This window comes from Tetrao urogallus (assembly GCF_951394365.1).
Source record: "Tetrao urogallus genome assembly, chromosome: 15".
Classification (NCBI taxonomy): domain Eukaryota; kingdom Metazoa; phylum Chordata; class Aves; order Galliformes; family Phasianidae; genus Tetrao; species Tetrao urogallus.
In genome coordinates this window covers 8,190,827-8,218,019 of record NC_136828.1, presented here as the reverse complement: position 1 = coordinate 8,218,019, position 27,193 = coordinate 8,190,827, and the positions used below count along the sequence as shown (strand labels likewise).

The 27,193-nt window shown below is 41.0% G+C and overlaps 1 protein-coding gene across 1 annotated transcript in view; it reads left to right on the top strand.

Moving 5' to 3' along the window:
- Positions 1-25,143, top strand: part of TNRC6A (trinucleotide repeat containing adaptor 6A) — a gene marked incomplete at its 3' end in the record, with an annotated part of 40,697 nt that extends 15,554 nt beyond the window's left edge. The window contains exons 5-24 of the mRNA XM_079543100.1: positions 3,441-3,776; positions 9,852-12,443; positions 13,284-13,448; positions 13,786-13,961; positions 14,257-14,337; positions 14,766-14,817; positions 16,240-16,382; positions 16,732-16,878; positions 17,051-17,188; positions 17,416-17,544; positions 17,658-17,735; positions 17,987-18,197; positions 20,396-20,530; positions 21,951-22,109; positions 22,506-22,646; positions 23,148-23,255; positions 23,464-23,682; positions 24,240-24,310; positions 24,417-24,556; positions 24,768-25,143. Of these exons, the coding sequence (XP_079399226.1) occupies positions 3,441-3,776; positions 9,852-12,443; positions 13,284-13,448; positions 13,786-13,961; positions 14,257-14,337; positions 14,766-14,817; positions 16,240-16,382; positions 16,732-16,878; positions 17,051-17,188; positions 17,416-17,544; positions 17,658-17,735; positions 17,987-18,197; positions 20,396-20,530; positions 21,951-22,109; positions 22,506-22,646; positions 23,148-23,255; positions 23,464-23,682; positions 24,240-24,310; positions 24,417-24,556; positions 24,768-25,143 (5,597 nt within the window). The remainder of the gene's footprint in view (positions 1-3,440; positions 3,777-9,851; positions 12,444-13,283; positions 13,449-13,785; positions 13,962-14,256; positions 14,338-14,765; positions 14,818-16,239; positions 16,383-16,731; positions 16,879-17,050; positions 17,189-17,415; positions 17,545-17,657; positions 17,736-17,986; positions 18,198-20,395; positions 20,531-21,950; positions 22,110-22,505; positions 22,647-23,147; positions 23,256-23,463; positions 23,683-24,239; positions 24,311-24,416; positions 24,557-24,767) is intronic.
- Positions 25,144-27,193: the final 2,050 nt, after the last annotated feature.

The following is a 27,193-nucleotide window of genomic DNA, read 5'->3' as shown; positions in this document are numbered from 1 at the left end:
TTCTTCCCCGTGAAGCAGAATTGCTGGAGCACACTGAGCCTTCTGTTTGTGTTGGGTGCGGGGCGTTTTTTCGTCTGCCGGACTCCGCTTTACGTGGTTGCCAAAACTCTTGCGTTAGCTTTTAAACGTTGCATTAATTAATGTAAATTAGCAAAAATAACAGAGCTGTAAGTGCTTGCTGCTAAAATTGCCTGTATAAATGGCATCTAACTTACCTTTGTGCGGATCTTCAGGGGTTAATGAATTGGCAAACAGTGAGATATTTTCCAGATCAGCTAGCTGAGCTTACAGCTGCGGCCATTTTTCCACAACGAAAATTCTAGCACTACATCTTACGTGTGTCAGCTTGAAAGCCAGACTTCCTCTGTTTGCCCTTCAGCATTCCAACACTGACAACTCTTTGGGGCATGACGTACAGGGAGAGTATGTTACAATACATTTTTAAAGGGTCAGCTTAAGCAGCAGCGAGAAGAAACGTTTAAATGACAGCTCAGTGCTGCTCTTTGTGTGGTTTAGGGGACGATTTGATCTTTGTAAGCTGATTTTGTGCGAGTGAGAAACTGTTTTCCATCTGCACCGAAGTTATTCAGACAGCTGCCATTTTTTTTTTTTTTATTGGAGGGGGAGTTTAAGTCACTGGGCCCCTACTCCAGGAGGAGTTGGCAGGCAGCACTCCTGTAGCAGTAAAATGACACCATGCTTCTCCTCCATTTTCTAATGAAATCTGCAGAGTGGGAAAGCAACACAAGTTGGAAGCGTCTGTCTTTGGAATCTCTCTGCAAACTTTAACTTCACCATCCCCTGCTCTGTGCGTTCTCAGCAGGTTTGTTCTTTATAAAAAAAATCTGTGATTTTGGTGTTATTCCTTTCTGTGAAATGGCTGTTATTGGACAAGTAAATTAGCTGTGATAGATAGTCTGCTAATAATGCGCTCTGCTTTACTGGGGTTCAGAACAGAATGCTGCTGTGCAAAACTGCTGTTAAGCAAGCAACTTGTTTATAAGAAACTAGAAATGCTAAGGATTAAGGAGTGTTGGAATTTCTAGCAGCCGTATTGGAATATTATCTATTATTTGATCTTCTGGGAAGTTGTGGAGCAGAAACTGTTGGGCAGGATAAATTGTGGAGCTTTAAACTTTGTGGTGCTTGGGAAAGAGCAGATGAAGTAATTCTGTTGCACCTAAAAGCACTTATGATTAATTTCAGTTGGAAATCAGTGTTCAAATATAAGCTCTACCCATTTTAGAGTAACTGTATTATCTGGTAAGATTTTTCTGTCTAGTTTGCTTATCAAAGTACAAAGAATGCCGTATTTCTTAAGGAAATTAATACACGATATGAGAGAGATGTAATTTTCTTCAACTGTTTGGGAATTCTTGTTGATTTTATAGCTTCAGGGTGGCTTGGCAGAAAGCAGCCTGGTTGTTATGTGCACTCCTTTACAGTTGTAAGTGGTTCAAAGATCTGAAGGTCGATTAAATTGTAGTAGTGAGCACTTAGTCTTAAAGCAGCAGTAATTAGGAAAGTGAATTATTAACGTTGCTGTGTCGCAGCACTGCCCTAAACTTACTGCTTTCATCTTTTTGGATGTCTCATGATGTTGTGTAGAAGCAGTTCTACTTTGTCTGGGAGGAGCAATCGTATGTGAATGGAAACGGAAGAGAAGTGAATCTTTCGTTGACGATGTTGTATGTGGGATTAAAAATCTCTTCTGGGGGGGATACTTTGCACCAAAGTTGGCAGTCAGACTAAAAAATGTGACACACAGTGTGCAGAAGGCTACAGGAGCCGTGTGTGACCTTCAGCATTGCCATCACTGTGTGACTGCCTTGGCGCGGTGGCGGTTTGCTCGCTGCGAGAAGTGCTTGTTTTGTGTCTCGCTGTCAGCACGCCTCAGGCGTGGGCTGTGCTGCAGAGAGCTGTAAGGAAGCCCTGCAATTAGCATGGGTCAGTTGTGGCAGAAGGTGTGCTGATGGATCACAAAGCTGAGCTCTGGCCATTGGCTGCACAGACTGCGATATGTGAAGAAAACTTTCTTAATTTCCGAGCTTATTGCAGTACGTGGACCACAGAAATGCAATTGCCAATGTTGTGTTGGGCTGTTCACAGATTCTGAGATATTTACTGAAACAGACAATGACAAAATACGCTCAGTTATTTTTCGGTTCTCTCACTTCTAAATCGAGAAATGTTGGAAGCACGGAATGGAGATGCACTTGCATAAGATTTGTTTTAGTGAAATTGAGTTTCAATCTAAATTTGAATTGTCATGCACAGTGTTTCAGATGCATATAGGAAGGAATCTGAATTATCCGCTTATTGAATATTGGCAATAACTTAATTAATGGAATCTGATACAGCGCTAGTAATTTTTATCAACTGCAATTTATCTGTGAGCTTTTGAATACCTTCTATTCCTCATACATGCATTAAATTGACTCGTGTCTGGCAGTTGCTCCTCGTAGTTCTGTCCCTCTGCAGCCAGCTGTGAAATAGGGAGCAGCAGGTCAGTGCTGTCAGAGTGCTGAGTGCTGCTCCGCTCACCTCCATGACGCTGCCGTAGGACCTCCTGGGAAACAATGGCTCACCCACATTTTTCTTTAATAGCCTGAATAGAATACTTCATTAAAACACAAAGCTGCTGCTGAGTCTTAAGTGACTTCTTGAGTTTTATTCTGAGTGTCCTGTTTGCCTCCTTTTCCTGTGAGGTGGTGACTTCTTGTATATGGTAACACTTTTAAGTTTCCCATGGGAGTAAGAGTTCTATTTTTAGTACTTAAATATTTTAATGTAAGGTTTAATTGCCAATATGAACGTAGAGCCTTTTCAGTATCTAAAGGGAAGCTACAGGAATAAGGGGACAGAATCTTTAGCAGGCTTTGTGGTGATAGTACAAAGGGAAATGGCTGCAAGCACAAAGAGGGTAGATTTAGTTGGATATAAGGAGAATGTATTCTACAGTGAGGGTGGTGAGGCGCTGGAACTGGCTGCCCAGAGTGGTGGTTGATGCCCCATCCCTGGAGACTTTCAAAGTGAGGCTGGATCAGGCCCTGGGCAGCTTGATCTGGCTGTGGTGTCCCTTCTCATTGCAGGGGAGTTGGACTACACAGCCTTTGGAGGTCCCTTCCAACTCCAAGGATTCTCTGATTCTATGATTTGTCAGAAAAAACTGTAGGTTTCTTAGTAGTAGCATGCTTTACCTTTGCTGAAAGGGACAGCGAGACATTCCTTCATCCAGATCTGTGCTGTTAAAGCTGTATGACTATGGGGTAACAGAGCTTTTAATGAGGAGTGAGTTAAAATTATAATCAGGAAAAAAAAAAATGTCATTGCATGATATATACACATATCTAAGAACATCTAATTAGTGTTGAGTATTTTAAGTTACTGTTCTGATGAATAACTTTGTCTAACTTTCTTTTTTTTGGGGGTGGGGGTAGTGCCAGAACAAACCAAGACAAGTGTAAGCCAGCCTCAGCCTGTCACCTCTAACGGCACTTCCTCAGCAACCAGCACTAATAATAATGCCAAGCGGGCCACAGCCAACAATCAGCAGCAGCAAACCTTGCCTCGATACCCTCCTCGTGAAGTACCACCGCGATTTCGACACCAGGAACAGAAACAGCTTCTGAAACGAGGTCAGCAGTTACCAGTTATAGCTGCAAACCTGGGATCTACTCCTAAAGTATTAAACGGCCAGTCAGGAGGCAGCACTATCACAACCAAACAGCCGGTGACCAACGGAGAAGTGCCGAACAGCAGCAAAAAACAGCCAGGTGAGGGGCAGGTGCCTTGGTTTGCTTTTAATTAGAGCTGGATATTTGAAATGAGATTACTGATGAGCTGTTTGTTCTAATATTACTTAAACTTCGAATGAAAGCTGTGGCAAAATGAGAGATTCTCTGGTGTTGTAGCTTAATGTTAAACATTACAGGATAATTTCAGCTATCTTTGTGCAAGTTTGCCTGAAACTAATGGCATCTTTGTTGTATGTTTTTGCTGGTGGTATACAGCAGATGCATACCTATTTTTGAGCAGATATTTAAGCCAAGGTGACAGTTACTACATGCTCTGAATTTCCGTTCTTTATCCTAATAATTGATTCAAGTGATTCAAATGATAATGGTACAAAGAATTGCATTTGATCTTGATTCACGTACGTCAGAAAGAAAGATCTTTCAACTTCCAAAGTGTTCTGAGTAGCATCTCAGACTTCTGTTTTTTAGATTTAGAAACAAATGGGATATGACATCTTAGAATATCCAAATTGCTTTTGTTGTTAGGTCAGTTTCTCTTTCTTCGTTAACCTGAATCTTGATTGTTTTAGAAAATCCTAGAATCACAGAGCAGCTTGTGTTGGAAAGGACCGTGAAGCTCATCCAGTATTTGAATAGTAGTAGATATACATGTCTGACAAGTAACTAAAAGATTGTAAGAGCATTTTAGGAGAGAAAAACGTTGGCTACATTACCTTCCCATCTTACAAAAGATTTGTATTCTCTTTAGCGTCCTCTCAGTCACTGCGATGGCAGATCTTTTTAAACTGTGAGCTGTACTCGGGGCATTCCTGTACGTGCAAGGTAGACTGGTCAAATCTGGCAGGTGGGACTGGGAGGCCAAGATCTCACTTTTGTATGTGCTGTGTATGAGTCTGCTTGAAAGTTCTTTTGTCTAGTACAACCAGCAATAGTGTCTGTCTGGGATGTTGTGAAGGTGAGTGCCTTGAAATATGTAGGAAAGATGACAATAAAGGAAAATGATTTTTCAGTGCTGGGTTTTTGTAATGGTTTCAGAATGTAGTCTAATGAATTGCTTTGTGAAGTAATGTAGAGGTGATGGTAGTCCAGCATCGTGCAAGAGTACCTTAATTCTTTTGGAGCTGAAAGCCTTGGTCTTGTTTACCTTCCACAGTTCATCTTTTAGACTCCAACCAGTCCTTCTCCAATATACCCTGGAGTGGGAACTCTTTGAGTTTAGGTGTGATTCTAACTTTGGGTAGGTGATTTGTAAAAGCCAGGCGACACAAGTACTGCTATATTTACATGGTTCCTTAAATAAATAGGCAAAAAAAAAATCCCTTTGTCTGTATTTAATGTGTACAATCATCTGCAGTGCCATGTGCTCCTTTGGCAAGTGATACAGTCATATTGTACCAACACGGTTATTTTAAGAGATCTGCATCAGTAACTCTTTACCAGAACATTTCCATACCAAATTCAGGTGATTGCAGTACTGAAACTTCCCTCCATACATAAACTTCATGTGAGAGAAGGGTCTTGAATGCCACCTTGGTACATTTGCTTGCCTTTATGCTTTGTTTCACATCAGAATAGCCAGGTGGTTATTCTACAACGAAATGATTTATATAGTTACCTGAAATATTTGCTAGCAGTAATTGCTTACAACTGTGGGGCATAAGAGAACACGAGCTGTCAGGATCCTGGCTTTTATCCAGGCTAAGTTATTTTGATTCCTTTATGACATGAGTCACTCTCCCTTTATCCTTATGCATCTTGCAGTGGTGCAACTAATTTGCAACCAGGAGCCTTTGGAAACAGTTACTCGTGTGACTCATGTTGGTGTGGTTTTTTGTCTTTTTTTTTTCCTTGTGTATTGTAGGAATAAGGAAAGAAGTGAGCAGTTAAGATTGGCAGTTAGTGGAAATAAAGGTTGACTTAAACTAGGAAACATTACCTTAAATGTAACAGTTAAAATCTCCAACTGAAAATGTGCTCCTTTTTCTATAGATCAAACTTTTGAAATTAAGGATGTCTCAAATTTGCTAGTTAAATGCCAAATGCATAAAAGCTAACTAGTTGTGGAAGTACTTAGTAAAGCCAGCAAATTTTCTACTTAATCTGGCCTACATTTAGGACTAATGTTTATATTAGTCTGTCTCCCCTTGTGCTGTGTTCTGAGCTATGGCAAGGCAATTGATAGACTGAGAGAGGGCACTCTCAAGAGAAATCTCTCTTGAAAAGGGATGCTAATAGATGGTCTAGAAGTAAAAAGTGTTTTAGGCACTCAAAGCTCTGAGTTACGTAAGCAGTGCTCCTGTAATTTTCTTGCTTTTTTTTTTGTAGGCATGCCTCCCATTCGGGACTTGGTGAGCCACTCCCCTAACCAGTCAGGTTAGCCATTTAAATCTCACCTTTTTCACACTTGGTGTGTTTGTAGCAGTTAATGTCTCACACAGTTCTGTCTGATTTTTTTTTTTTTTTATTCTTTGCCTTATGTCTTTTCAGTAGCATGTGCTGTGTGAATGTCTGGCTTGCATATGCTTTGTGTGCCATAACATATTACACTTAGGTAAATATTTTCAATTTTCTAAGGTGTTAGAATTCATATAGAATTATTTTTTTGGAAGGTTGGGCTATGTGGCAACTTAGCTCTGAAATATGAAGGTTTTTTGCTTTTTTTAAAAACCTTTCTGCTTGCTTGCTGTCTCTGGATGTTAAGGTGAATAATTTATGCAAGTTTGTTTTCTATCAGAGATGCTTCACAACATGTGCAGGTAGTCAGTGATCACAGTCCCAGTCTGGAGACCTTCCTGTTCCAAGTGCCCAGTTAGTGCTGGGCTGATGTACCTGGGACTGCAGCTGTGTGTTGTTTGCTAGGTGAGGCTGGGAGGCACTCCTGGTGTTTAGTTAACTTACCTGAGGGCTAGTTACTTGCCGAAGGATGGGCAAATTGCAGCTCATGGTTGTGCTGCACGTGTCAGAGAGGGGCAGAAGAGGGGAGAGCACAGGGCTGGCTCTTGGGGAGAGCTGCCAGCTGGGCACAGATGTGGTATCCTTGTCTTGGTGGCCCTCCTGCCCTGTGTTGGCAGAAACAGACATCTATCAGAAACAGACAGCTCAGTCTTCTACATCTCAAGCTTGAGTTCTTCAAAAAGACGAAACCAGACTTCAAGATCTTCTGTACCACAGAGAAACTGAGACCTGAGGTTAACAAACACAGTGGGGTCTGCTTTGGGTTTTGGTTTTGTCACTCTTAACAAATGTGCTTTCTAGCTTGTTTGCTGAAGTGCGTCTTTCCGTCAGGACCAAAATGCAGTAACTGGGAAGGTGCAGTGTGGACGTACTGTGTGCACATCACTGAGTTCTGTAGCTGAAAAAGGAGGCAGGATTCAATGCATCTCAGTCCTATAGTTTAGTTTAAACAGTGTGGTGGTACTTATACCACAGCTACCAACAAAACTCCTTTAGGCAGTGCCTGGTAAAACTATAGGCTGCTGTTGACTGATCTTACTGTGTACCAAATGCAGTATGTCATCAAGTAATTGTTCAGTTTTTAGGGTGTTCTTGTGCTATCTGCCAGATGGGAAGTAAAAGAGAATAGCTTACTTCCCCAGTGCTTGCATTATTTTTTATTTCAGGAGTTTGTGAGCTGTGGAGATTTGAGCAGGAGTATTTCAGGGCAGTGCAACTTATGAAATCATTGATATTTACCTGTGTTTAGGAAAAAGATGATTAGTCAAGGTAGTTCTGTTGGTAATAGAATGAGAGTCTGGGTGGCTGGAAATCAATACACAAGCATGATGATTATGCTTGTCACAAACTGTATTGCATCTAAATTAATACAGAAGATTTCAATAAATACAAGCTTTCTTTCAATTTATTATCTTGCTGTGCAAATTAGGGTTTGTTACCATTTTGTTCTGGCTTGTTGTCGTAGCCTGTATCTCTTCACACTGAATTCAGGCTGCTTGCCACCTATCTGTGAACTTCCATGCTGTTTTTTAAAGTTGATGGTGTTATTGGGATAGCACTTATGTAACAAGATCATGTTTTGTTAGGACAGCTTTTTAATACTCTTGCTTTTCTTCAAGTGAATGCAGGCAGCTCTTTGGTTAGCCTTTTAATGTAAGTTAAATGTCATTTTATGAAATGTCAGTGTGAGGTTTGAAATCTTGGACAGCTGCTCGTGTGCTGCAGCATTTTTTCCAGTGGCATATCAGTGGGCAGGATCTAGATTATATTCTTCTGAATGGATGCCTTCCAGTTCTCCTAAGGATGCTGTGTGGTTCCCTCCACCAAGAGCATGGAGCTGTGGAGTCAAGTAACGTTTCAGATTTGTTGTTCTAATTCAACAATAGAGAATTTTCTCATTCTCGTGGCATTGCCAAGTTCCTTTTGCGAGGCAGTAGCACTCAAACAAAGTCTCTTAAATTTTGAATTGACACCACCTTCACTTCTCAGTTCAGCCACTCATGCTTACCATGATAAACCTCAGCATTCCCCTTCTTGCAGTGGAATCAGAGTGCTGGGAACAGGCTCCTGCCAAGTCATCTTCAGATGCTTTCTGTGTTTTGAACAGTTATTACTAAAAGTCATATCTTGTGTATGTTTTAACCTCTATGTAGATGGCAGTTTTAAACAAAGTTTTATTAATGTTTTTAATAGAGTAGGTGCAGTCTGTAGGGGGTTGGAGCACACTGGGGCTTGAGGCTTCAGTTTGTGCACAGAACTGGTGTTGCTGGGAGCAGAAGGGAGAAACCACAGGGACCAGTGGCTTCCCTTCAGACTTCACGCTTAAAGTCTGTTTCTAAGAAACATGAGAAGCTTATAAATTAGCACTGTATTATTTAAAAACAGCCAATCTCTACATGTTCTATAGAGAGCTCTTGAGAAAATTATGGATTGATACCTATAGTGTTTTGTTACTGTTAGCTCTGTCTGTTAGCAGGGACAGGTACAGCTTCGTAAAGGTTGACGTGAGTAGCCTTCTCTAGACACATGTAAGGCATGTACTGTAAAAATCCATTTGGAATGAATATGAACACATGCTTTTTCCATGTTCTAAGTAAAGGCAAAAAAAAAAACCCAAAACATTGCTTTTAGAAAAGCAGACTTTTTTAAAAATGGAAGTGTTTTTATACTGAGCAGACAGGTGACTCGCACCTGAACATGTGTTGTTTCAGTTCAGGAAAACAGTAAGTGAACTGCACTGAGAGGTGTTGTATTTGTGTTTTGTTGCCATCTTCATTGCTGTATTTCCATGTGCCTCATACTCCAATAGTCTCATGTTGCAGTGCATTTGTGCTTTGATTTAACAATTTGGGGGGAAAAAATCTCTGCAATAAAGCTTTAGAAATATGAAATGAATATTGACAGCACTTAATTTTATAGCAAATACTTTGTGACGTGTGTACTTAACCACAAAATATTTGGAAGTCAATTGAGATGTGTGTCTTCCTGACTCCTGGACATAATCATCCTATCAATTAAAAAAGAAATGGTAGCTCTTACATAACTGACAGTAAGAAGTAGTAGTTGAGTTGCTGCACTATGTCTGTGTTCCTACAGCAGCAGAACTTTAGATTGGCATTGTGATTTTTGTGTCGGGTTGTTGTTGTATGAAAGAATTAATTTGTACCTGAGAAAACATACATAATATCTTTTAATGGTGTGTGTTTCTGCAGCTGTTGTCTCATAACATTTGCTGCTGCTAGGTCAGTTTAATATCCAGCTTAGATTACTGCCTTTCAGAATCTCTTTGAATTTAAACACACATGATTTTTCATAAAGTATTTTCTATCTGGTTATACAGAGCCTTAAAAGAAACCAAAGGAACACTAATTGGAAGAAATAGAACTGTACTTTCTGTGGTGTTTAGTTGTGCTTTTTGTGAGAATTCTGCTTTGTGCATGCAATGAGAATTGTTCTAGGTTATGCCCAGGGTGATGTTCTGAGCAGGTGTGCTGTAAAGTTTTCTCTGTAGTTTTCAGTGACTCGTGTTAAAATAAGCAAAATGATTCTTGACTTAGTGCGCATTGTTTTTCTTCTGTTTAATGAAGTACTAATGCTGTGTTTATAATGATGGTCTTGGACTTTCCTTCTTCTCTTTAGATCTGAACCACAGTGGTCTAGGATCCCATTATGAAAATTCTCACTGGGGACCAGTCTCTTCAAATAGTGAATCCAGCACAAACTGGGATAAAGTTATTGTAGACGGCTCTGACAAAGAAGCATGGCCATCAATCACTGGCAGTGACCCAGAGTTGACATCAGAATGTATGGACACTGACTCTGCCTCTAGCTCTGGGTCAGAGAGAAACCTCATTATAATGGCTTCAGGGAGCACAGGTGGTGAAAATGATGGCATTCGAAATGGCATCGGACATGGTTCTCAAAATAAGTTTGTGGTTGGTAGCAACAGCAATAATGTGGGCAATGGAAGTATTAATGGGCCGTGGGGTTTATCCCATGGGACCATAATAAGCACATGTCAAGTTTCTGTGGATGCTCCTGACAGCAAATCTGAAAGTAGCAACAATAGAATGAATGCTTGGGGCACCATAAACTCTTCATCAAATGGAGGGTTAAATCCAAGCACTTTGAATTCAAATGGCAACCATGGTGCCTGGCCTGTATTGGAGAACAATGGACATGCCCTGAAAGGGTCTGTAGGGAGTGGTAATTCTGGCACAAATATTCAGTGCAGTACCATAGGTCAGATATCTAACAGTCAGAGTATTAACTCTAAAGTGGGTGGTTCAGCCCATGGTTCCTGGGGAAGCCTTCAGGAAAATTGTGATTCTGAAGTAAATGGTACAAGGAAGGTTTCATTCAGTGGGCAACCTCAAAACCTTAACACTGAAATGAATGGACCAAATAACACTACTAACTTTATGACCTCTAGTTTACCAAACTCTGCTGGTTCAGCGCAGATTAACGAACTGCCTAATAATACAGGGCATGGGGCCTGGCGTGTGAGCACAATGAATCATTCTCAGATTCAGGCCTCTCCAGTTACAAATGGCACTTCCATTTCTCACCTTAGCAATGGTGAGGCGAAAAATGGTGGATCTTACGGTACTACATGGGGTGCCTATGGTTCTAATTACTCTGGAGACAAATGTTCAGGCCCAAACAGCCAAGCTAATGGTGACACTGTGAATGCAACTCTAATGCAGTCAGGCATTAGTGGGCCTGGCAGCACTAACTTTCAAATCAACGGGAATAAAGGAGGAGGGGTGTGGGAAGCAGGGACAGTCAACTCCCAGAGTATGCCATGGGGAAGTGGAAATGGTGCGAGTGCTGGCGGAAGTAGAAGAGGATGGGGCAACCCTGCACAAAACACTGGCACTAACATTTCAAATGGTGAATGGAGTAAACTGCCTAGTAATCAGCATTCCAATGACAGTGTAAATGGAAATACCAGGAAGTTTACAAATGGATGGAAATCTACTGAAGAGGATGACCTTAACAGCCAGAGTTCTGCTGTGTCTCAGATAACTGAGCAGAATAGCGCGTGGGCCAAAACAGGTACAGGGGACGGAGAAGGTAGTACAGAGAGCACTGGATGCCATGAAGACAGAGTAGCTACAGAAGGACAGAACCGAGAGAGAAGAAAAGTTGACCAGCATGCATTACTCCAAAGTATAGTAAACAGAACTGACTTAGATCCACGTGTCCTTTCCAATTCTGGTTGGGGCCAGACTCCGATCAAACAGAACACTGCCTGGGATACCGAAACATCACCAAGAGGTGAAAGAAAAACTGACAATGGGACAGAGGCCTGGGGAGGCTCTGTGACACAGACTTCTAGCTCAGGGGGATGTGTGGATAGACCTAGCCCTAATAATAATGATACCTCATCTGTATCAGGGTGGGGAGATCCAAAGTCTGCTACAAGGTGGGGAGACTCCAAAGGGTCAAATAGCCAAGGGGGGTGGGAAGAGGATTCTGCTGCTACAGTAATGGTCAAGAGCAATCAATCATGGGGAAGTGGCAAAGAGGAAAAGTCATCTTGGAATGACACGCAGAAGATGAAACAGGGATGGGTAGAAGGACAGAAGGCCAGCCAGGGTTGGGCTGTTTCTGCCAGTGACAGCTGGGGTGAAAATTCAAGAAGTAACCATTGGGGTGAGACTAAGAAATCCAGTTCAGGAGGTAGCGACAGTGACAGATCAGTATCTGGTTGGAATGAGCCAGGTAAATCAAATTCTGTCACATGGGGAGGTAGTAATAATACAAACCCAAATAATTCTTCAGGATGGGATGAGCCTGCAAAGTCTAATCAGAACCAGGGCTGGGGAGACCCTCCTAAATCCAATCAGCCTCAAGGTTGGGGGGATTCATCAAAGCCAATCAACTCTCCAGAATGGAACAAACAAGATGTTGGATCTTGGGGAGCGCCGCCTGCCACCAGTAAACCACCGGGCTCAGGCTGGCTGGGGGGACCAATGCCAGCCCCAGCAAAGGAGGAGGAGCCCACTGGCTGGGAGGAGCCATCCCCTGAATCAATACGCCGCAAAATGGAAATTGATGATGGAACTTCTGCTTGGGGTGATCCGAGCAAATACAACTACAAAAATGTGAATATGTGGAATAAAAATGTCCCAAACAGTAGCAGCAGTTCAGACCAGCAAGCACAGGTACATCAGCAGCTACTGTCTTCAAGTGCCATGTCTAGCAAGGAGAGCAGTTCGGGTTCTGGTAAGACTTGACTTTACACAAGCTTGTGTTTTCATTTAATTGTAAAACAGTTCTTTTCTACTTGTTTCATATAACATATTTTAGATTCAAAGTGGAGAGGTGAAGGTGGCAACCTTAGTACCTTTTTATTATCATTATTATCTTTTAAAGGGAGAATGCAGGTAGATGTTTTGATATTCTTATACAGATTGGAAGATCTGTTCTCATTTTAAATAGTTTCAGTAATGTAGACTAGGCAGCTCTGCTGGAAACCTGGGGTGTGGGAACAAAGGGTAAGTGCTAAATATATGTAAGTGTATATATCTAAGGAATAGGAGTTTTTTTCTTCATTTGATTCTAAAAGCTAAAACTTAATATTGCTGAAGAATCAAAACAAACAAACAAGACAAGTTGGGCTGCTATCAGAATGAAACACAATTACTTTACATGCACTAAAGATCAGAATTTGCAGGCTTGTAGTTTTGGGGGCAGTAAATAGTTGTAGGTGTGTTTGCGTGGTGCATGCAAAGTATTTTGTACTATCTTTCTCAGGTGCAAGGAGATGTAGCTTAAGCATAAGGAGCAGCCCTTAGGAACTAGTATTTTAGAAATGCCTATTCTCCATGTAATTCTTTATATATGGAATTTGTATTTTTGCTGCTTTTTAATGGAACAGCTTACTGTCGTAATAATTACCTGTGTGCAAAATGTAAATGTTTGCTAATAAGCTTTTTACTGTATGCTATGGCTTTGAAAAGGCAAAACACTTGATTCTTTAAAGTGACTTTTAAAATCCTGCTTAAAAAAAAAAAACAAACAAGCAAACAAAAACATGCCAGTAACTCATACTGCTTTAAAAAGGTTGGGGAGAGCCTTCTACTCCAGCCACTACTGTAGATAATGGAACTTCAGCGTGGGGTAAGCCCATGGACACTGGTACTAGCTGGGGAGAACCCATCAGCGATGCAGGAGGCACCTCTGGCTGGGGAAACGCTTCTCTTGGTCAACAGGCTCCAAATAAACCTGGTGAGTGCTTTTTGCACCATCTTTGAATAACAGTACTGAAGGTGAAATGCTTATCTTTTTTTGGAGGCTTTAATTTGAAGTAAACATAAAGCTCATTTCTGTCTGTGTTAATGGCATCCAATGCAAACTGATAATTTTTGGTTGTTTTTTTTGTATCAGAGTAGCTGCTCATTGGTGTGTCCTTCACCGCCAGACCATTGTTGATCTGGCACTTGGCATGATTAAAGAAGCTACTTCTAGCTTCAGGTTTTAGTAGCTGATTTGCGAGGAGGTTTTTGTGGTTTGAAGTGTTAATGTGTCGGGGTTTTGTTTTGTTTTGTGTTTTTTCCACAACCAGGGCCTAAATCTATGCAAGATAGTTGGTGTGGAGATGATATGCCATTGACAGGCAGTCGTCAGACCAGCTGGGAGGAAGAAGAGGATGTAGAGATTGGAATGTGGAACAGCAGTTCTTCACAAGAAGCTAACACGTCTTTGAACTGGCCACCCTATATGAAGAAAATGCCCACAAAGGTAATTGTGACTTGTGAAATGTCAAGTCCACACACAGGTGTGAGTTGGCAATGGAAAGAAAAAAAAGTTATGAGACTCCTGAGAATTATTTCTTCTTACTGTGTGAAATGATTCCCTCAGAAGGTTCTGTTGGGGTTTTTGCACTGTTGTCATTTCTGAAAACTAAGAACAGATTGCTGTGCTGAGTGGAGTACCATTAATCTTTCGTCTTCATTCATAATGTTTCATAGTTTAATTTAAGCAGTAGGTGGCAAACATCTTCTGAGTGTCATGGGAATTCCTTTCTGTTTTTAAGGGAATAATGAAAGGTGGAAATAAGCAAGATGAAGCATGGATCAATCCATTCATTAAGCAATTCACAAATCTCAGTTTTTCAGTAAGTATTATACCTTTCCTGTCAGTATTGCCTTCTTAGAGTGTTAGTTGCAGTGCACGAAAATGGAAGTTTCTGATTGTCTGAAGCTCATTTTCATAGCGTTTTCCTTTTTACTTCTGTCTGTGTCCTCTGTTACTCATCCATTGTCCTTTGTACGTTCTCAGTATAAACAGACTTATTTACAAAGGAAGGTGTTGTAAATGTTACCCAGATATTCATCCAGTGGTCTGTTGTTCTAGTTAGTTGCATGTGGATTTTGGTAAATGTCTGCTTTCAGCAGATATCAAAGGAACAAAGTGCATTAAGATAGAGCCAATTATCTTGATGTTTTTTTTCCTGCAGGTCTGAATTGAAATAATATATTAATCTCTTTGTTTTAGCTTTTACAAAGATTATTATTAAATAATTGATTCATTTTATTACTTCAGAGAGAATCACCAGAAGAAACCATACAGAGCAATAAGATGGACATGTCTGGAGGTAAGAAAAGGAAATAACGAGATTTCACAGCTTTCCTTTCCAATCTCTTAGTTTAAATATATCAGTTTTCAGAAGTATGTATAGTAATTTCTTTTAATATATATGTGTGTATTTGTGTGTGTGTGTGTGTATATGAAATATTTCCTTAAAAATGCTCTTAGAGAAAAGAAGAATGCTCGTAGAGCAAAAAAAACAAACAAACTTGTGCATATAACACTGCGTACCTGATTGCTGCACTACTGTTAATCCAGAAGTCAAACTAATCTCATAGATACAGAGCTGGCATGAAAGTATGCTTATGTGGTGTGGGTTTTTGGTTTTTTGTTTTCTTAATACAAGTAGCCAGAGTGCTTTGTGGACAGCTTCCCTAAATAGGCACGAATGCTCTGAATACCACACTCGCTCCTTGTGGTTCATTCCTGGAAACACATTTTCAGTTCGAAGAAGTAAATTAATACTGAACAGTTACTTCAGCTGATATTTGAATGCCAGAATCACTTCTGAGCATCCTTTGTTTGAGATCATTTGCCATTATATTCCTCTGGCAAATGAAAAATAGGATAATTAAATTTAATAAATGACTAACTGAATATGATAGTAGGACATGTAATGGAAAATAATTGTGGTGTTGTGTTTATTGTAGCTGCACTCCTTAATTTTAGTTGAAAATTACTTTTTTGACTTTTGGCTCATGATCTATATTGCACAAGTTGTTTGCATTTCAAATTTAAAACATAATAGAAAACCTCATGCTTAAATGATCTCAGTTCTTGAATTTGAATTTAAAGTATTAGCTTGAAAATAATTCCCTTGCAGTGCATGTGGTGAGGTGTTAATGGAGTATTATGCATTGAAGTACACTGCTTTACTGCTGCTTATATTTTGATCTCCCAGCTTGCCTAGTGGCATTGACAATGGAAGCTAAATGTTAAAATGAGCTTTCAGTGAACACCAGTATTTAAAATGTTTCCATCTTTTGTGTTGTAATTCCCCCCACAATAACTGAATCAAATTAAAGAGCCTCTGAAATCTTATGCAGACGAAGGGCATGTAATAAAGGTACTGCTTCAAATCCAAGACAGTGCTTGTTGTGACTCTTCAAAGAAAAACAAAAAGGTGACATTAATGCTTGACTTAAACAATCATATTTGCTTTGTTTTTGAGAGCAGGCTGAGAATATTTTGGGGAAGTGTGCAAAGTGTTGATGCTTTTCTGATTCTGAATGTGAAGTTTCTGTAGCCGCTGATTCACAGTGCTCCTTTTCCTTTGAAGCAAAACCCAGGCAGTTTAAAACTGAATTGATGCTTTCTTTTATTAGTACCAGGCTTGAAAGCTGTGTTCTGTATTTTATAAGCATAAGCCCATTCATACTGTATCTGGAAAATCCTTCAACGTCGTAGTCACATCTCCCTCACCTTCTAGGGATATTGCAAGATAAGAGAATGGAGATTGATAAGCATGGCCTCAATGTTGGAGATTACAATCGTGTGGTTGGAAAAGGCCCTGGTTCTCGTCCTCAGATTTCCAAAGAGTCTTCCATGGATCGCAGTCCTTATTTTGATAAGGTTAGCAGCTATCTTGCTGGTGGACGTTCTGAACTTTGACTCGGCATTACGAGTAATTATGTGTGCGCTCCGTAGCTTTCTGCATCCTTTTGGTGGAGGAGAAACTTAGTGCTTTCTTATTGATCCGTAAGATATGTTTTGTTCTTTTTAACTTACTGATATATAATACTAAGCACTTTCTGTAGCCCATTTGCAGTGCAGATAACTAACCTGATCTCTTTTGTTTTCTGCCTATTTCCTGCTGATGCTGGACTCTCATGTGACTCTTCCCTTCTGTTCCTGGCAATGGTTTCTCCCTACTGCTTGCTTGCTGGCTGGTTGTTGCGCATCGGTTTGTCTGTCCAATCAGGATGGCATTGTAGCAGACGAGTCCCAAAACATGCAGTTTATGTCCAATCAAAACATGAAGCTTCCCCCTTCAAATAGTGCACTACCTAACCAAGCCCTTGGCTCCCTGGCAGGGCTGGGTATGCAAAACTTGAATTCTGTTAGACAGGTAAGGCTGTGTGCATATCCTTGGCATGTTACTTGACAGCATTTAATACCTTTTATTATAACTCCTAGCTATTAATGTGATTAATGTGTCTTTTAGTTATATTGCAAATGTATAGGGATGGGAGAAGTAGTAGAAGAGGTTTATTGTCACTAACCATCCATCTTTTCCCCAGAATGGCAATCCCAGTGTGTTTGGTGTTGGTAATATAGCAGCACAGCCCAGGAGCATGCAGCAGCCTCCAGCACAACCTCTTAATTCATCTCAGCCTAATCCACGTGCTCAAGTGCCTCCTCCATTACTATCCCCTCAGGTAACATGTCCTTGGAACCTTCTACAGATAAGCTACCAAAATGCTGCTTCAGAAGAATTTTCTGTTTACTGGTATTGCTGATATTCTGTAAATGGTTGAAAACTTAGTTGTCCTGATCAGCGTTACAGAAAATAGGTAACTGTTGACCTCAGATAGTAATATCCTACAGCTGCTGTAACTACTTGCACGTGCTGGTCGCTCACTGATTGTGCTGCTCTGTTCTGCAGGTTCCGGTATCATTACTGAAGTATGCACCAAACAACGGTGGCCTGAGCCCGCTTTTTGGCCCACAACAGGTAGCCATGTTGAATCAACTGTCCCAGTTAAACCAGCTTTCTCAGATCTCCCAGTTACAGGTAAGCTAAAAAAGGTAGATGCTCTGTGTTCTGTTTGAACATGCAAGTAGAAACTTACCTCAGCTGTACGTTTCTCTAAAACAAACAAACCACACCAAAACACTGTCTCCTAGCGGTTGTTGGCTCAGCAGCAAAAAGTGCAGAATCAAAGAAGCATGCCTTCTGGTGGTCGTCAACAGCAGGAGCAGCAGGTAAATACTTTTATTATTAACTTTTCAAACATTTTTTTAAAATTGTCATTGGTCTTGAGCTGCGTTTCCAGTTACAAGCACTCTAAAAGTGTGCAAGAGCGAATTGGGTTTTGACAAGCTTTAAAGGAACACACTTAGCTTAATGCTGGGTTTTTGCTATGTTAACATGCACAAAACATAAAAATTGACTTATTGGCTTTAAGTGCAGGAGAGCTTTTGACTGTTGATATTGTAACTGCTCTGTTTTTAAGGGTCGATCTATTAGTATGCAGCAACAGATGATGCAACAGTCCCGTCAGCTTGATCCAAACCTGTTAATGAAGCAGCAAACTCCACCCTCTCAACAGCAGTCACTCCATCAACCCACCATGAAATCTTTCCTTGAGAATGTCATACCCCATGCTACTCCTGAGCTACAGAAAGGGCCATCACCAATAAATTCATTCAGCAGCTTCCCTATAGGTGAGTTTTTTCATGCCAACTTCATACAGTCAATATTTACGTAACAAAGGACGCGCAGCCTTTCTTTCAATTTTGCCTGTAGTTTTCTTCTGAAAACAGTAGTGGTTGTTATCCTGTGAACATTCACAATTTTAACTGTAGTAGTAATTCTTACTGGGAGTCATCCAGTTACTTTTGTTCAACAAATGGCTTTTCCCACAAGTACACTTATTCCCAGAAACGATTATCAGTATCTCAGAGCAAAATTTTGCACATCTTGATCGTGCATCCGTTTCCTTTTATTTTTTTCTTATCCTGTGGATCCCAGTGATAAGACAAAGTCCTTTTGCAGTCACATATCCTGAAGCTAAAGGACGTTTGGAAAGTAGAAACTATACAGAGAATCAGTTGAAGTGGTCACGTTTCTTTGAACTTTTTAAGAAAGTTCTCAATTAATCTGGAATCTTGTGGGTAAAACCAAAAAATTAATTTCTCTTCTGGTCGTTTTGTCCAGAAGAGCTTTTAGTTTTGCATTTTTAAAGAATGGCTGCCTCATTCCAGACAAAATATCTGACCGTTTATAAATGCAAGTATCTCCTGTTTCTTTCTCCCTACGTTTCCAGGCTTCAGTCCAATTTCTTCTTCAGAAATTCCAGGCTTGTATATTTTCTCCTTATTTTAGGTCCCTTTTAAATGCTATCTTAATACAACTGCATACCATTTACCTCTGTTTTTTTTTACCCCTGTTTTTGTTCTTCCTTTTTAGTTTGCTTTTCTTCTGTGTTCTTTCAGTCCTGCCTTTTCTGCTGAGCTGGTTTCCTTTGCATTCTCATTGCCTTTCATAAAAAATATTTGTTTAGTTGAGACTGCCGCTGAAATCCTTGTGCTTGTAGGTGAAGTGTTATGGAACCAGGGAGCTGGTGCAGGCTGCGCTGTTGCAGTGCATGTGGCACACTGGAATTTTGCTTTTGGCCAGTCTTAATTCCAGGCTGTTACTTAGTGGTCGCTGCTGCTGTCTGGCATCAAGATTAACTACTGCTTTCATCCAAAGGGCAAGGCGGAGGCATTAAGTTTGCTTAGCTATTAGAGGCACTGTTAGTTCTAATAAAAGGAACATTGAACTTTCTTGCCAAACTTCATACCAAGTATTTGCATCCCATCTGTGTTGGATTCTTGTTGTTTCCACTAGATATATTTTTTCTTCATTTGAAATGGCATTTCATATCATTAAGCAGCTGCTTTCTCAGTTGCTGCTACATTTCAGTAACCTGCAGTATGTGTGAATATTTTGGGATCTCTTTGGTGTAGCCCTGTGTAGTCAAAGAGGCAGGTGGAGTTATGCTCAATCCACAGTTAAGTGGTTTTAGGGAAGAAATAATAAGTTTCTGGAATTTCTTCGCCCCTTTATGAAAAAAAGAACCAAGAGGAGTTTTTGTGCACTTGGAGGATATTACTGAGTGGCAAAGTCATGTGAGAAGGAGCAGAAGTTGCCAAATTGTGTTCTGGAAAATCTTGTGGTGTGTTGTTTTCTCCATGTTCTGCTGTCAGCACCAGAAGATGTGGCTATGAGAGCAGGAAGCCCTGTGCGTGTTCAGGGTGACAGAATTGGTCAGAATTCACCAGACCCATCAGAAGCAGAGATCTGAGGAGTTGTGTGTGTGGTTTTTCTCTCCAGTTTGACCAGTGCTGCAGTCATGTTCCAGTTCCTTTACAGAATTAAGCATTTTGAATATTAAAGCCTGAATAAAAATGGGGTTCGGGGTCTAACTACAAATTGCAGTATGTAACCCACTGAATAGGGATGTTCTGACACAGCCTCCTGCTGGGAAGGAGGTCTGTCTGTTTTAGAGTTGAGCTCAGTTCAGTCCTTGTGCTTTGTACATATGAGTTCAACTGTCACACCATTGCTACTCTGGTACTAAAATGCCACACTTTTAGATGTTGTTCACATTTTAATTTCTCTTCCACAATGGCTTCTTCCACTGGCACTTCTGCATGAAGACATCAGCTGTGAACTTCAGAGTGCTTTGCATTGCTTAGCTTAGCTTCTGTAGTAAGTTGACTGCATCAAGTGCTACTTAAGCTCATGTTTCTTGTACAGACTTGGAAGCATGAAATAACTGTAGTAGTATGCTCTTGAATGTTGATTAGAACAGTAGTGGTAATTAACAGAATAAAGGCATTCAGGCTGTCTTTCATAAGCTGTGTGTATCCTTTAGGAATGAACACAAACTTGAATGTAAACATGGATATGAGCAGTATTAAAGAGCCACCACAATCTCGATTGAGGAAATGGACTACAGTAGACAGCATTTCTGTGAACACATCTTTAGAGCAAAACTCCAGCAAACATGGTATGTTAAAGCACATCTTTAAATAGCATCTGACCTACAACCTCCGAATTGCAAGTTCTGTGTGTAAGATGCAGGTTTGCTTTATTTATGCTTGTAGTTGTAACACTTGTGTTGCTGTAGTTTGTATGATGTTGTCTGTGCTAAACTTGCTGCTTCTGTTGTACAGCAGCCCATAGCTTAACATTTTTAACTTACAGAAGTGATCCTGTGATGAGACTAGTAGGAACAGTGTGCAGGATTCCTTTTTAAGACTTTCAGCATGCCTGTTGCTACTGGCTTTACCTTAATCTGAATTGGAAGCCTTTATACAATTTTAAAACTGGCTTCAGATTTTTCAAGCTGCACCCCGACCCCTGCCCCACTGTGCTGCTGTCTGTGGAGGCCAGGCTGGATGGACCCTGGCTGCCTGATCTGGGTGGCAGCCCTGCCCACGGCAGAGGGCTTGGAGCTAGATGGCCCCCTCCAACCGAAGCTGTTCCCTGATATTTCATTGCAGTGATCAGGATTCACGCGATGTTTCAACTGTTGCAGTTGCTTGAAATTTCATCCAGTTAAAACTTGAGTCTGTAGCACAAAGGTTCTATGTCTAAAGATAGTTAAAAATGTCTCCAGTCTCCTATTACTGTTCAGTCTTCAGATTGTTTGGATATTTTTAGATTTGTCAGCTGCTTTAATACTATGAAATAGTTTGCTGCCTGAAGCATGTAGTGGGGACATCCTGCTGCTGCACTTGCTTGCTCTAAACTTCAGCCAGTTATTAGCCGTGGGAGTCAGAAGTGTTGGTGTTTTAACTGTAGGTAACGTTTTCTGAACAGTGTTACAAATTTGATCATGTGAACTCTATTGCACTAAATCAACAGCAACAGCTGTATATTCCTCTGAAACTGTAGAATATAGCTTTTTTTGCTGTATAACTTTCAAAGTTCTGACAGGATTTGCACAGAACTGTGAATGTTGCTTTTGTTCCCTGCTCTGCTGCCGGTAACTTTTTCTTTTCCTTACAGAAATAGGAGTAAAACTTAAGAGCTTTCCAGTAGTTAAAGGTCTTTTCAGTCTTAGCAGGTACTTTGTCAGGAGCATTCTCGTCACAGAATATTGCTCTGTTTGTTATCCAGCTGGAGTCTTACATCATGGTTTTATTCTCTTGAGTTAATATTTTAGTTAAATTGATAAACGTACTGGTTTTGGGACGATGGCATGGGATTGCATTCTTGAGGTCTTCTGGTCAGTTACTCAGAGAGCTTCCATTTTAGATTATGTGCACTTCTATGACTGTCTGTGTAACTCTACATGATAACAGAACAGTATGCTGGCATGTATTTTATGACTGCTTTACACGGGCTTGTTTTTATTTTACACGTGTGCAATTCATACCCAGAATTGTCTGTAGAAAACATGACTTTTTTTTTTTTTAATGTAGGTGCTATTTCAAGTGGTTTTAGGCTGGAAGAGTCTCCGTTTGTTCCATATGACTTTATGAACAGCAGTACTTCACCAGCCAGTCCTCCTGGATCTATTGGGGATGGCTGGCCCCGTGCCAAATCGCCTAATGGCTCTAGCAGTGTTAACTGGCCACCAGGTATGCAGTGCCACCACTTACTGCTTGCATGGCTCTTACTGCTCTGCATTCTTCCAGATCCCTTGGTTGTTACATGTGGAGGGTCACAAAAACATACACAGAAAGCTGGGAAGGATTGTGCTTTTACCTGATAAAAATTGAGGGCAGTGGTTTGATTGCACAGAGAAACGAATCTCCCTGCTTGGAAATTTTACTCTGGTGAGGTGGGGCTGAAAAACTAGAAATAAGAAGGTGAAGACTAAAATGAGTAAATTAAGTACTTAAAAGGTCTTGGATTGTAAGTCATCCACTTATCTTAGCAATACAGCTCTGCCTCCTGATTTAAAAAAAAAAGTAATAACAACCATGGGAAAAAAAACCAACACAAAAACTTCTTTTCTGAATCTCTGTTCCTAGAATTTCGTCCTGGTGAGCCATGGAAAGGTTATCCAAACATCGACCCTGAAACTGACCCTTACGTCACTCCTGGCAGTGTCATAAACAATCTCTCAATTAATACTGTGCGGGAAGTTGACCACCTCAGGGACAGGAACAGTGGTACGTCCGCGGGCGCCTTGCCGTGGGTCGTGCTGCAGGCTTCTTGCTGTCGTGTAGAGCAGTGGTTTGTTTGAAGATACATTTGCTGCTTTCTCATCTTCTTGTTTATCTGTTGTGTTGTGGATGTCGTGGCTGGATGCTCATCTTTGGATCAGACACTGTTGCTTGATGCAATGCAGCAGATATTCCAAGAATGCAGTTAAGAGTGAGTGAGCAGCACTGATGGGCGTTCTGATGTAATCCTCCTGAGCACAGACAGGCAGTGTGTTGGAAAGCAGGCAGTCTAGCCACTGCAGTAATGGAATGAGCTTTGCTTGTGGAGAGTGAGTGCAGGGTGCTTCCTGCTGTTGAGCATGCTTGCCACCACTTGCCCTCGGTTAAGAATGAGGACTCAGAAGAGTGGAAAAGGTCCTTTGTTTGACTTTGCAGACATGTTCAGTCTTCTGATATTTTTGCAATTTTGACACACTGTCCTGTCATGGATTTCTATTTTTGTTGTAGGGTCATCCTCATCTTTGAACACCACGCTGCCTTCAACTAGTGCCTGGTCATCCATTCGTGCCTCCAACTACAATGTTTCCCTCAGCAGTACAGCACAAAGCACTTCAGGTAACGTCATCTTGCGTTGCTCCAAGCAGAGGTTTTGTGCCTTTCATGTGCTTCAGTGACTCACTGAGTTGTCAATAAAAATTATTAATGGGGTCTCATCTGAGTGGTAACTCAAGTCTTTATTTTACTCTCATTTAACAGCTTTTATTTGTAGACTGATGTGAGTTCCACAGAGTATTGATTTCTTGTTGTCTTTGTCTTCTAGTAGCCAGAAACAGTGATTCCAAATCAACATGGTCTCCTGGATCAGTCACTAACACCTCTCTGGCTCATGAGCTGTGGAAGGTCCCTTTGCCACCTAAAAGCATCACTGCTCCATCCCGCCCACCTCCAGGGCTAACAGGCCAGAAACCACCTTTGTCCACTTGGGATAATTCCCTTCGTTTGGGTGGAGGATGGGGAAATTCTGATGCCAGATATACCCCTGGTAAGAATAACGATGGTTTTTGTTGTTAAGCTACAGAATTTCAGTGTCAGCTGGTACCCCACAGCACTTCTCTTCCCAAAAGCAAAAACGGGTTTGTATCTCCTGAACTGCATTGCTGAAGATTTACCAGGAAAAATTGGGCTTAGGACTGTGTTGTGGCTTTTAGGCATTGTGTGCAGCAGTAACGTGGGTGACAGTCCTGTTATTTCTGCTCGTTTATGAAACATCTCACCAAAGGCTTACAGAGTTTGACATCTGTGCAGCTGAACATGGTTGCCTGATCAGCGTCGCTCCTAGAGCGGCTCATATAACGAGCTGGATCATGATATGTACTATGGGGAATCCTTGGCCAGGCTTCATAACTATTCTTAGCTTGCAGTGAGTGGAAACAAATACACTTGATGTATTTTTTATGTTTTTTTTCTCAGTTACAATTATCTGACAACAGTTTCTTCTCCTTCATCAGCACTCCTGTCAGTTGCCACGCAGCTGCTTACATGCTTCTCCTAATGCCTCTGTTTTCAATATAACAAGACACTGCTTTCTTTTTCTCTTAGGTTCAAGCTGGGGTGAGAGCAGCTCAGGGAGAATAACAAATTGGCTTGTTCTGAAAAACCTTACACCTCAGGTAAGGCTGGGGCTCTGGCTGTGTTGGCTGGCAGGGCAGCACGGCCCTGCTCCAGTCCAAGCTTCGTGCTGCCTGTTCTCACCCCTGCCATTTGTTTCGCCCTCAGATCGATGGCTCAACCCTGCGTACTCTGTGCATGCAGCACGGTCCACTAATAACATTCCACCTTAACCTCCCACATGGTAATGCTTTGGTCCGTTACAGTTCAAAAGAAGAGGTAGTGAAGGCACAAAAATCTCTGCACATGTAAGTTTTGTTTTTCCTTCTCTTAGTCTAAATTTTAAGTGGTTGCAAATGCCTTGTTGGGGTTGAAATACTTCCCGTGTGCAGGCATGTGAGGATTCCCGGTGGCAGCTGAGCATCTGAGGGGCTGATGGCAGGGTGCTTGGAGTGCTTTGTTGACACAGAGGCGAAGGTGGAGAGAACCTCTTTGAAATGTGCTCTTGTCCTCCCGCAGGTGTGTTTTAGGGAACACTACTATTCTTGCTGAGTTTGCCAGTGAAGAGGAGATTAGTCGCTTCTTTGCACAAGGCCAGTCTCTGACTCCGTCTCCTGGCTGGCAATCTCTGGGATCCAGCCAGACCCGACTCGGATCCATTGACGGTTCCCATTCGTTCTCAAACCGTAATGATCTAAATCACTGGAATGGTGCTGGGCTGTCGGGAACTAGCAGTGGAGACCTTCATGGCACTTCACTCTGGGGGAGCCCCAACTATTCCACGAGCCTGTGGGGCACCCCGAGCAGCAATGACACCAGGGGAATTAGCAGCCCATCCCCCATCAACGCTTTCCTTTCTGTTGACCACCTAGGTGGAGGTGGAGAGTCCATGTAACCTTTTACTTTTTTCAACTAATAAACTGTGACCTCAAAATGTAACAAAGCAGCACTAATTTGGACTTTTCACCTACAGCAAGGGGGTCACCTGTGGAAACAGTTACTTTCTGCACATTTTCCACTTTGTTTTAGCCCAAAACATATCAGTTTGAATACTTGAATCATGCAGGCCAATATTATAATGTGAAAAAGTATATATTTACACTTCCAGATAGTGCTATCCATATAAAACTGCTTGGAATGAGCTCATTTGTGTATATTCATCATGTTTATTCTTTGAAATTCCTTTTTGTTTTCCTTTTTTTTTTGCATTTTGCTGATGATGTTGGAGTATGAGCTTTTTTACCTTTGCACTGAATGATGTTCTCTCTGTCCAATCGGCAATACCGGGGAGGCAGCAGTTCACGTGTAAATGTTTACTCAAGGATGTTCTTAACAAACAGTGTGCGCTCTCTACTATGCCTTGATGTATGCCTACCTTGTTGTGGTATTGTGGCGTTTAAAGATCGAGTTATGATACTGACTTAGGATTATGAATGAAAGTATTGCACCAGTTTTTTCATGTATAAAAACTAAAGAATTTAGCTCTGCAGTTTAAAAAACTGTGGCCACAGCTGTGACTTGCAACCCAGCCTGCAAGCCAGGGGGGTCCTGCACTTTCAATAGGCTTTCAATTTTGTTTTGGGGGTGCCCGTGTGTCGGGGCCTCCTTGTTTACAGAATATTTGTTTTTGTTTTTTGAGAAAAATGTTTACTCTTCCATCATTTTAAAAATTTTTAAAAAGACAAAAAAAAAAAAATGGAGAATGAAAAAGATGCTTTCTATCTCTGGGAATAACGAACAGTGTTTGGCCATGTCCTTTTGTTTTCTATTCCTGTATCCTAAATCAAAGAGCATGGCTCTCAGGAAAACCAGTTCCCCAGTAAAAACTCCTTGTAGTTTCTTATAGGAAAAAAAAAAAAAAAAAACTCAACTTTTAGCACTGATACTTATTGCTCTGTAAGACTTTTCTCTGCCAAAAAAAACACGCTTGGAGCTGGAGTTGGACATCCTGCTTTCTGACGCTGTCTTTTTATTAGTGAGTGGTGGTGGTTTGCTGATAATCCGTAGTTCTACTATTCTTTTGTAATCCCATCGAGTGGCTGTTCCTGCTTTGTGACTGTGTTAACGTTTAACTGTCGTACCTTAAAGCCGAACTGAGTAACTATGCATACTGTAACCAAGTGATTGGGCTTACAGAATTGTTTGTTGTACAAAAGTTTTAAATGTTTGAAAAGTTCTCGCAAATACTTTCTTGCAAAAGTGACGAGTTACATCTCTGCCACAAAAGGTGTTACGTGATGCTTGTTTAGTCGGTGGGTTCGAGACTAGGCAAGGGTAAAAACTTTAACAGTGCAGAAATCGCCATCATTTCATTGCCTTGATTCTAACTGTTTGTGTCCGAAGATGCAAAAGAAGTCAGTGGCTTTTAACTGTTTACAAATAGAATGTGATTGTAAAATGTACAGTTTGGTTGTGTTTGAATTATGAAGTTTCTCCAGATATTAATAAATCATGATGTTTTTGGCTGCTCAGCATATAACTGTCTATTTTTTGTGACTTTATTTGTAGGCTGTTTTCTATACGATGAAAATATCAGACGATAGAGCTCTGTATCCCCATAGTTTGATTTTTCTTTTAGCCTTCTGATTTCTTTTTTTTTATGAACAAATCTGCATTTTATCCTAGCAAAACTCTCCCTCAGCGTTGCCCACTGTGAGCTGAGAATCTTAAGTGCAGAAACCTGCAGCTTTGCTTTTCCTTTTCTATTTGAGCACCTTTGGAATCCCGTTGCCCTCCTCCATCCACTTCCACCGCCCCCCACCATTTGTGCCCTGCTAGATGCTCAAGAGGACACTTGCAAATAAGGAGAGCATTTTGGAAAATAAACTTTAATGCTTAAAACGTACTGGTGTTTAAATTTATACCTCATTTACATTAATCGTGACAAACAATGCAGCAGCGCTTAATTTGTATTTCACTTCACAGTGGCTTAGCTTGTTCTGAAA